The sequence below is a fragment of the Ananas comosus genome, linkage group 1 (genome assembly GCF_001540865.1).
Source record: "Ananas comosus cultivar F153 linkage group 1, ASM154086v1, whole genome shotgun sequence".
NCBI lineage: Eukaryota > Viridiplantae > Streptophyta > Magnoliopsida > Poales > Bromeliaceae > Ananas > Ananas comosus.
This window is the reverse complement of record NC_033621.1, coordinates 19713537-19724354: the sequence shown is the minus strand read 5'-3', so window position 1 is coordinate 19724354 and position 10818 is coordinate 19713537. Positions and strand designations below refer to the sequence as shown.

The following is a 10818-nucleotide window of genomic DNA, read 5'->3' as shown; positions in this document are numbered from 1 at the left end:
CTCTTCCTCTCTCTCTCTCTCTCTCTTCTCTCTCTATAAGTATATATATATATATATTATAGTAATATATATATATTGAGCTAGGATACTGCTCGAAGCATCAACCGCCTTGGTGCTTGTGGAGTTTTTATCCTTGGTCAGAATCTTTTGATTACTATATCTTTGGATCAAACACTTATTCCATCGTACCACCACACCACCATTATCTAATCCTACATCCTCAATCATGCGCTAAAAAACTCAAAAGCACCAACCCCTTGGTGTTTTGAGAGTATTCTAGCTCAACTCTCTCTTCTCTCTCTCTCTCTCTCTCTCTCTCTCTCTCTCTCTCTCTCATCTTTCTCTCTCTCTTCTCTCTCTCTTCTATATTATATATATATATATATATATATATATACATACTAATATATATTTAGAATTTAGCGGGTCTAGTGTTTTAAAATTCCAAGTTAGTAGTACTTGCTAGATATTGTGGTCATTGGATTAAGAGATGGTGTGTGGTTAGCAGATGATGTGACCCCTAAGTTGAGTGGTGGTGGTTGAGTAGTATAGTCTAACGGTTGAAAAATAATCAAGAGGCAGTAGATCTAACTGTAAAATATACAGAGCACTAAGCTGCTTGGTATTTTACAAGCCATTATGCCGGAATATATATATATATATGATTATATATATATATTACATATGTATAACAATGTATAATATATATATATAATATATTGATTATATATTATATATTATATATATGACATATCTTATAGATGATATCATTGAGACATTGTCTATATATATATATATATTATACATATATATAGCATATATATATATATATTATATATATGTTAGAATTGACTAGAATTACTTTTAGAAACACTAACCCTGTGGGTGCTTCTAAGTTCTGCCTTAGATCTAACTTCTTAATTACTAATAGCTTTGATCAAACACTATTCCACCTATTCCCACCTACCACCACCTACCCTCACCTCCACATCACCTCACCCTATAATCACTACATCCAATGCGAAAACTCAAAGCATCACCCTCATGGGTCTTTTGGAGTGATTCTTAGTTGTTAGATTATATATATAATATTATATATATATATATAGAGTTGAGCTAGAATACTTCGTAGTAAACGAGCGTGTTTTACTACCGATTATGTTTCGATGCATAGAGCTTCCAAATTGAACGCGATTGCTCCATTAAAGTATTGATCTTAAATATTTAAACTATTCTAGAAATACGAATTTCACGCACTTTCTATTGTTCTTTATCCATCAATCAGTGAACAGAAATGAAATGGCTTGAAAATATGAAATACTCTTGTAAAATAATGATAGGTCTTGTAATCAGAATCAAGAGTATAGATCTTGTTTTAAATAGATTTAAAAAAATTTTCTAACAAAAATTCAATTGATTGGATATCTTTTACACGTTACGCAGAAACGCATCTTATCGACCATTAAAATTACAAATTTGAACCCTTTGTCGATTAGGCAAATGATGTCGAAAAAGATTTGAATTGATTTCTAAAACATTCACGTGTATAGATCATTCTTCAGACCGATCGTCATTTGAAAGTTCTATTATCGAAATAAATCGTAGTTAAACCGGCTCGTTTACTACGATAGATATTCTAGCTCAACTCTATATATATATATATATCGATATATATATATATATATATATGAATTTACTTTTATAGTACTAAATATATTATATTATATATGTTATACATACTTAATTATTGTATAATATATTTTAAATATATTTTATTTAAAAATATAACTATAGTATTAATATTGTAATATAGATTATTATTACTATTCATAATATAAAATATTTAAATAATATATATAATATATATATATTATATATATATATACTATATATGATTTATATATATATATATATATACTATATAATATAACAAGTCTGGAATTGCTTTATCCAATTTAGCACAAGGACTATGTGTATTAGTTTTTGGCCCTTGATGAAGAAATGGTACGGTTAGGATGATGAGAGCCCCTTAGATTGAGTAAATTGTTATTGAATAGTATAATCCAATGGATGAAAATAGTCAAGAATTAAATCTGACGGTCGAAAATCGTAGTACTAAATCTTTGGTGTATCAATGAGTACCAGCCGCGACTTTATAGTATATATAGTATATATATATATATATAAATAGTTTCATTTATAATTTTTCTTTGTTATGCTTTCAGCCAACAATTGTAACGGGAAAAATTTATATACTTTTTTTTTTCTATTAAACGGAAATACAACCGCCGAGCACGTTAAAATTTATTTTTTTTGAAGATATTTGCGCTGAAATTTTTTTTTTTCACAGTTTAGGTAGAACCATGAACACAGCCTAATCTTGAAATGGATTTCTCATGCTATGTTCTCAACACTCTCCCTAAAGCGTCTAGCCTCCCACATCTGTGATATATATACGTACACGGGATTAGTAAACCTCACAAGCCCACACACCTTATCTCCTCTCTCTCTCTCTCACTCTCTCTCTTGAACATGGAGCTCCAGCTCCCTTCTCTCTTTCTCCTACTAGTCCCAATCTTACTTCTCCCTCTTCTAGCAATTGTCACCCGATCGTCCCGCCGGTCAGACCTCCCGCCGGGCCCCCCTCGCCTCCCCATAATCGGCAGCCTGCACTACCTGGCCACCGCCCTGCCACATCGTGCCCTTGCCGCACTGGCAGGCACCTACGGCCCGCTTATGCTGCTCCGCATCGGCCAGGTACCCAAACAATCATTATTATCTAAAAATTTGCTGTTCTGATGCCATTAAAAATAATTATTATTCTGCAACGACCTTGTTGGGCCCAAACACAATGACGACCCCATCCGATGTGGGATTATTGGGGTGTCACAGACTACCTCCGTTAAGGCCCTAACGTACTTGTCGATTCAATCACACAACCCAAGATCAACAGGCGATGTAAGACTCGTCTCGCTAGCCCGTCATCCAGACCCTGACTCAGCCGAGACTCGCCACACCTGTCCAGCTGGTAAACCGGCTCTGATACCAAATATAACGATCAAGCCCACTAGCAACAATAATTTGTTAGGCCCAAACACCGGCCTAAAATGCTTAAGCCCAGTTATTATTACTAGTGTCTAAGTCTCTTATAAACTCAATGACAACTCAATTTTCATCCGATGTGGGATTATTGGGGTGTCACATATTCTCTAAAAATTCCAGCCATTTATAATCAATGCAGATAGACCTCGCGGTCGTGACATCCCGTGAGGTGGCGGAGGCGGTGTTGAAGACCCATGACACCAAATTTGCATTCCGACCTGAGTTGGCGGCCCCAAAGATCATCACCTACGGCTACACCGACATCGTCTTTGCACCCCACAGCACTTACTGGCGCCAGCTCCGGAGGATCTGCATCATGGAGCTGCTTAGCGCCAAGCGTGTGAAGTCATTCTCGTTGCTCCGCACTGAGGAGATTGCCGGGTTTCTGAAGGACATCGCCGGCACGGCGGCTCGGCAAACACCGGTCAACATTAGCCTCAAGCTCATGTCCCTGGCCAACAACATCGTGTGCAGGTATATATAGAATGTGGACGGGATGTTCCGTTACAGGCATGTATGGTCCCAGCAAGACACTGGGGACCGCACCAGTTAAAATTGGACAAATAAATCCACAAATCCATCTGAACTTTAATAAGCACATTTTGGGATTGTCGCTCATACTATATACTAAACATGTCTGTATATCGGGTCCGATCTGGATAGTTGATATACTATATTCGTACCCTAAAAAAAAATAGGTACGAAAAAAAAAAACTATCCACTACTCATTCGACTTTGGATAGGGTCAAGATCTGAGTACTTAAATTAATAATATATCTATCAGGTCTATTTGAGTAGGTCTGGATAGTGACTACGTGTATACTATCCGCTTAAAATCGAATACGAATTGGGCCTAAATTGGGTACGGGTATCTGTATGACTATATGCATATATTTTTTATAAATTTGATTAAATAGTTTATAGACAAATTATAAATCTATCACTATTAAAAAAACCCACATTTTAATTAGTTGCATCTAATCCAATAAAATTTGTTTAAAAAAAGATTCAAACAGTAAACTTTACAGCTACAATTAAAAAATGAGTAAAATAAAACAAAAAGAGTAAACAAAATGACCAGGGTTCACTAGGATGAAAATATGCATCCTTTATTTATAAGTCCTATTGAAATTGATCCCTCAGCTTCAGATTTTTTTATTTACTATCGGGTATTTCACAGATCCGAGTCCGGTTCTGTGTCCGAATTTGAAACCTCTTCCGGATCCTACTGATTAAAATGTCGCGTTCGGATCGGGTCCAAGTCGGGTATGGATATAAAGTATCCGAACCCATACCCGGAACTTTAATGGATATTTTTTTTTCTATCCATATACTATCTATTTTTATCAGGCCCGGTTCGTATCCGGGTAGGGTCCGGATAGGGTCCGGATCGGGTATGGTATATTAGATATTTTGGACAGCTTTATACTATACTATGAAAACAATATAGGGAAAACTCCAAATACCACCTCGTGGTTTCGCACTTTTTTACTTTAGTATTCTGTGGTTTAAAGTGTATCAATTTAGTACTCTGTGGTTTCGCACTTTCTCACTTTAGTACCCTGTGGTTTAAAGTGCACAATTTAGTACCCTATGGTTTCATTTTTCTCTTTTCGTCGGATCCTCTGTTAATATTTCGTTAAATTATATACAAAAAATTCAGATACCCTACCTAGGTTTATCGAATATTCACTTTAGTACCCTTTGATTTTAACTTTGCCACTGATTTAATGAAAAAAATTAGTGAAATGAGAAAAGATCCTCTGTTAATATTTCGTTAAATTATATATAAAAAATTCAGATACCCTACCTAGGTTTATCGAATATTCATTTTAGTACCCTTTAATTTTAACTTTGCCGGCGCCACTGATTTAACGAAAAAATTAGTGAAATGAATAATAAAAAGAGGAAAATGAAACCATAGGGTACTAACTTGATACACTTTAACTACAGGGTACTAAAGTAAGAAAGTGCGAAACCACAGGTACTAATTTGATACACTTTAAACTATAGAGTACTAAAATGAGAAAATGTGAAACCACTAGGGGGTATTTGAAGTTTACCCAACAATATAATACAACATCAATAATTTTTGAATATCCCATAAATATGTTGCTTGCATAGTATTTATTTGTAAGCCCATGAAATGCTTTTTATATTTCGAGTTTTATTTGATTGCAATCGCAACCCTCACTATTTTACACGATAATGATAACATGCACTAGTTTCGTAATATTTAGTTATATATATACAAATTCGTGGGCGAAGATGCGAAGTTCACAAAAATTCCTCTTAGTCCCTTCTGTTTATAAATAAATAAAATTCGCAGGGCAACCTTCGGAAAGATGTTCAAGCAACAAAGCAGGTTCCTAGTAATTATTAGGGAAGCTGTGGTATTGGCCTCCGGTTTCGGTACCTCGGATTTGTTTCCTTCGCTACGATCACTCGATGTGATGATGACGCGCAAGATCGCGAAGATCCACGGAGAGATGGATGCGATCATCAACGACACGATTCAAGACCACCAGGAGAGGCCGCAAAGACTTGACGGGGAGGAGGACTTGTTGGATGTGCTGCTGAAAGCTAGGGAGCAAAAGGACTTGGAAGTGCCCATTACACTTGAAAATGTTAAGGCCGTGATGTTGGTGAGTACGTACAAAGATGATCAATTTACATGAAGTATATATTGAAATGGCCTATGTTAACCCTCCATAGTTTTGTTTTATCCAATGCTTTTCTTTTTTTCGTTTTAACAAATTTGATAGTTTGAAATGCAATAAACCTCCTTAATAAATAGTGATTTGCTAATTAATGGCGCCCTTGAATTTATTAGTGGAACTCAAAAGATATATCATAACCCTGATTTTTTCCATTTTGGCAATTTTAGAAAATGTTATAATATATAGAGACCTGTTCAACTAATAAGACATATATATTGAACTGACCCATAAGCCTTAATTTTTTGATTGTGACCTCCTTAATTTTAGGGATAATTATCTATATACCCTGCAAAACTTCTGAAATATGTAATATACTCTTAATTCTTCTTCTTTTATTTTTTTTCAAATATACCCTTTATATTTTTCTTTGTTATTCAAAAATAACCCCCCAATTAGGATCCGTTAAGTCGCCTCATATTAAACTCGCATTAAATTTGTGCCAAAGTTGAAAAAGTCAAAGTACCTTTTTTGCCCCTGACTTAAGGGTAAATAAAAAAAGTTTGTGGTAGTAGAAGGATATTTTTGAAAGAAACGAAGTCAAAATACCTTTTCTTTTTCTGACTTAAGGGCAAATAAGAAAATTTAATGATAGTAGGAGAGTATATAGGGCAAAATAGTAATTTCTCTTTTATAGAAATAATTTGTTCCTAACAATTTACTAATAGAATCTAAGTTTAGGGATATATTTGAAAGAACGTAGAGCGTTAAAATGATATTTTTAATATTAGCCTTCTAAGGAGAATAAATAAGAAATTCAAAAATCTTGCAGGGGAATATAAGCACTTGCCCCTAATTTCTAATTGTTTTGCACTTGAATTATTCTAGTTACTTTAATTTAGTAGAAATTTTTGTTAGAATTTTTAATTATATTAACTCTAAATCATTACTTTTGTTGGATTTAATTAAATGCTTATAAATAAATATGTTGAAATATTTTCATTTTTAATTAAGCTAATTTAATTCCAAAAAATTGAAAGTTAATCAAGTCTCTATCAAAAAGTTCAAAGTTGAGGGGCTGGGCATCATTTGGTATAGTTGTGGTTTTTTTATTTTTTAAAATAAAATTTCTGCATAAAATAGTATAGAAAGAGATGGCATATTGACTAAAATCCTAACATTCATAATATTTGTTTGACAACAGAAAATAAAAATATAGAATTAATATATATATTAGAATTTTTTAATAAATTATTATTCATCACTTAGCCAAAAGGCACTACAAGCTAATTAACTATAGCAACTATAGAAACATCTTTCCAATGATATATTCAATTGTATACAATTAGTACTTAAAAAAAATTAAAAAAATAACAGTGATAGCAAAGGAGACCTAAGTCAGCCATTTTGAGCTAAATATTATTGAAAAGACTACATCCTAATTCTTTTAATTTTTGTAGACTTAACATTTTTCTTTCATTTTTTTTTATTTTTTATCATAGGACATGTTTGCTGCCGGGACAGAAACATCCTCCACCCTAACGGAATGGGTCATGTCAGAGCTCATCAAGAACCCAAATATCATGGCAAAAGCACAACAAGAAGTGAGAGAAGCATTCAAGGAAAAAGATAAGATAGAAGAGCATGATATCAGTAAGCTTAACTATCTCCAACTAATCATCAAAGAAACCCTTAGGCTCCACCCTTCAGTCCCTCTATTGGTCCCTAGGGTTTGCCAGGAGACCTGTAGCATTCTAGGGTATACGGTACCGGCCGGAACTCGCGTAGTCATAAATGCGTGGGCACTAGGAAGAGAGCCGAAGTACTGGGAGGACCCAGAGAAGTTCATGCCAGAGCGTTTCGAGGGGAACTCGATAGACTACAAGGGGAGCAACTTCGCGTTCCTACCATTCGGTGCTGGCCGAAGGATCTGTCCTGGAATAACCTTCGGATTGGCGACCGTCGAGTTTGCCCTTGCTGAACTTTTGTTCTATTTTGATTGGAAGCTTCCATGCGACATGAAAATCGAAGATCTCGACATGACTGAGACGTTGGGGATTACCGCGCCAAGGAAGGAGCCGCTGCATCTAATTGCAATCCCGCGGATTTCGTTGCCGGTCGAATAAAAAGAATCATCTCCTAGAAGTTTGTATTAACTTCATGTTTAGAATAATTGAAGGTTGTGTGTTATCTTATAATATCGACCCATGTATTTGAGAAGGAGATGGGATTTCTTAGCATTGTATGCTATAAGAGACTATATAACTTAATTAGTACACTATTAAAGTTATGTACGGTGCATGAGTTGCTACAAAATATTTCTGGATGGGGTCGGTATCTTATATTATTGATTTTAAATAGTGCTGTAACCTATGAGAAAATTAAAGTTATCCCTTCCTACACGTAATTACTAAAAATTTTAAATATAAATATTTTATTTTCTTTTTAATTAAATATTTAAGTTTGAATTCATAATTTGAATGTTAATTAACTTTGAATTTAAATTTTGAAACCAAATATGAACTTGAATTTCAAAATATTTAAAATTTTAATTTACTTTAAATTTTGAATTCAAATTTTAAATTGGCTAAAATATAGAAAATATCAAAATAAATATCTTTTTTCTTGCTTTACCCCTTATCTTCTGAAAATCTCTATTATTCCCCTTTAAAATTTAGAGTTGTAGCACTTAGCCCATGCTATTATAATTTCATCATGATTTGGTGCATAAATAACATGATAGAGTTGAGAAAACTATTGAGACACCATTATATCCTTAACATGGGTAGGAATGGGTAGGGATTTTTGTNATATTATCTTTTTCTTTACCCTTTTTCCCCCTTTTCCTCCCCTGTTCTAAATTTTTTTTATTTGTATAATTGCGGATCATGTACAAAAAAAATAAAAATTAAATTTAAAATTTAAAATTTAATTTTTTATATAAATTTTTCGCAGCGTAGCGCGGGCCTTCACTAGTATTAATAATTATCCAGTTGTACAACACGATTTATGGATGGAATTGTAACGAAATTGTAACAGTATTGAGTTAAGTACTACAACTTTTAATTTTAAGAAGACAAAATAGAGGTTTTTAAAAGACGGGAAGATAAAGTGGAAATGTGGATATTTACATTTGGCTTTTCAAAATTTTAAATTTGAATTAAAATTTAAACTCAAAATCTAAATTTGAAATTAAAAATTTAATTAATAATTTAAAACTCGAGATGAAATATGAATTCAAAATCTAAATTTGAATCTAAAATTTAAATAAATTTGAATTTAAAATTTTAATTATTCAAAATTTTAGAAATTTGGTACTTCTCTAATACTAATTGCTAAGAAACCACAGCTCGCTCTAATGCTGATTGTTATCAATAGCGTTAGCCTGAACCCTATTTCTAAAAATCTCCCACCCTCTCTTTCTCCCCGCATCTATGCACCCGCACCTATGCACTAGGTGCACTAAACACTTGGCTAAGGTTCTCTCTGGTACAGCACACAGGCCTTAGCTGTACGCATCACCCGAGGCTTTAGCACAATGTGCACATAACATGTGCATATATATAAGACAAATAAAACGTACTACAAATCCTAATTTAATTAGATTTTAAATTTAATTAATATTTAAATTCTAATCAATTAATATTTAATAGATTTAAATATTTTTTTTTCTAATCTAACGAGTATGTAATTACAAATGTACCTAAATTCTAACAATCTTCGCCTTGATTTGATTTGTAATTTTCTATTGCTTCTTCGAGTTTAATAAACAAACTTCATATTAAGCTTATCTCGTCCGCTAGATGTCCCAGCATCCTCTGCTCCTCCTTGAGTAGCTGAATTTGCACTTTCGTGAACTTTTGGAACTTTAACTATTTTTGCACTCGTTCTAACTGTGCTCTCGTTCAGAATGTACAAATTTTCGTGCTTGTTCGCCTCACACACAATCCGGTCTCGCTTTCGGAATCTTATAGCTGAACCTGAAGGTGAAAACACACAACCCTCTGAGTACAACGCATCTAACGAGATCAAATTCTGCATCAAATCAATAATATACTATATATCGTATCAGCCTTCTGTCTACCCAATCATACATCCGAATCTTCATAGTGCTGACTCCCAAAACATTACCCACTGTCTCGTTCCCCATAAGACCCTTTACACCTTTGATCATTGTCACGCCCCGAGACTTCCAATTGGGACTGCTCAAATACGTGCAACAAATTTGTCGAACGAGCTAGGCTTCCCATACCCACACGAAGCGGAAACATATACCAACATGTACCAAACATACATGATATACACGAAGAATCAGAGTAAATACCACTAAACTGAAACCATAACAACTTTAACTCTAATGTTAACAACATTTGTTCCAAGATTTTTTATTTTCTAAAATAAAAGGTACCAATAGTAGGCTTGAAAATTAACAAATTATAAGGGGTGGGAACCCAGTAGGTGCAACCACCGAAAGTGCGCTCTGTTCTCACTCAATCCAAAAGAGATATTAGTAGATAATAATAACAAATAATATCTATTTCTACAATAGAAATGCAAAAAATTGAATTACAACTAGCTACCACAACAAGAAGTTTAACTTTTAGCAACATTTAACTAGCAACATTTCACTAAGGGACACAAATTATAAAATTTAACAACATTTATTTATTAGTGTTGCTAAATGTATTTATTTACCAATATTTAGGTGCAAATGTTGCTAAATATAAATAACACCAACATTAAAAGTTAAATGTTAGAATATATAGCAACATTTTTTGTGATAAATGACAATTAGTTTTTCAAATTTTGAAAAGCCCTCCAAGTTTTTGAAATTTCATCTTTCCCTCCTTTTAATTAGTGATATTTCTTTCCATCTCTCTCCTATTTCTTTGTCTCTTCACTTTAAACTCTCAAGAAATTTTTTACTCTTATCGTTTTTTCTTCTATTCCTTAATTCCACAAAGTTTTTCTCACCAATTTTTTTATTTTGTAAGATTGGAGGAAAAAACATGGATATCGAATTATCAACTTTGTTTCTGAAGATAAGTAAGTATTCCTT

General features: G+C 33.4%; 1 protein-coding gene across 1 annotated transcript; it reads left to right on the top strand.

Moving 5' to 3' along the window:
• LOC109709512 (premnaspirodiene oxygenase-like) lies at nucleotides 2500–8124 on the top strand. The gene is made up of 4 exons (XM_020231782.1): nucleotides 2500–2757; nucleotides 3242–3576; nucleotides 5432–5747; nucleotides 7262–8124. The coding sequence occupies exons 1-4, from the start codon at nucleotides 2533–2535 to the stop codon at nucleotides 7883–7885; spliced, it is 1500 nt and encodes a 499-aa protein (XP_020087371.1). The 5' UTR covers nucleotides 2500–2532; the 3' UTR covers nucleotides 7886–8124.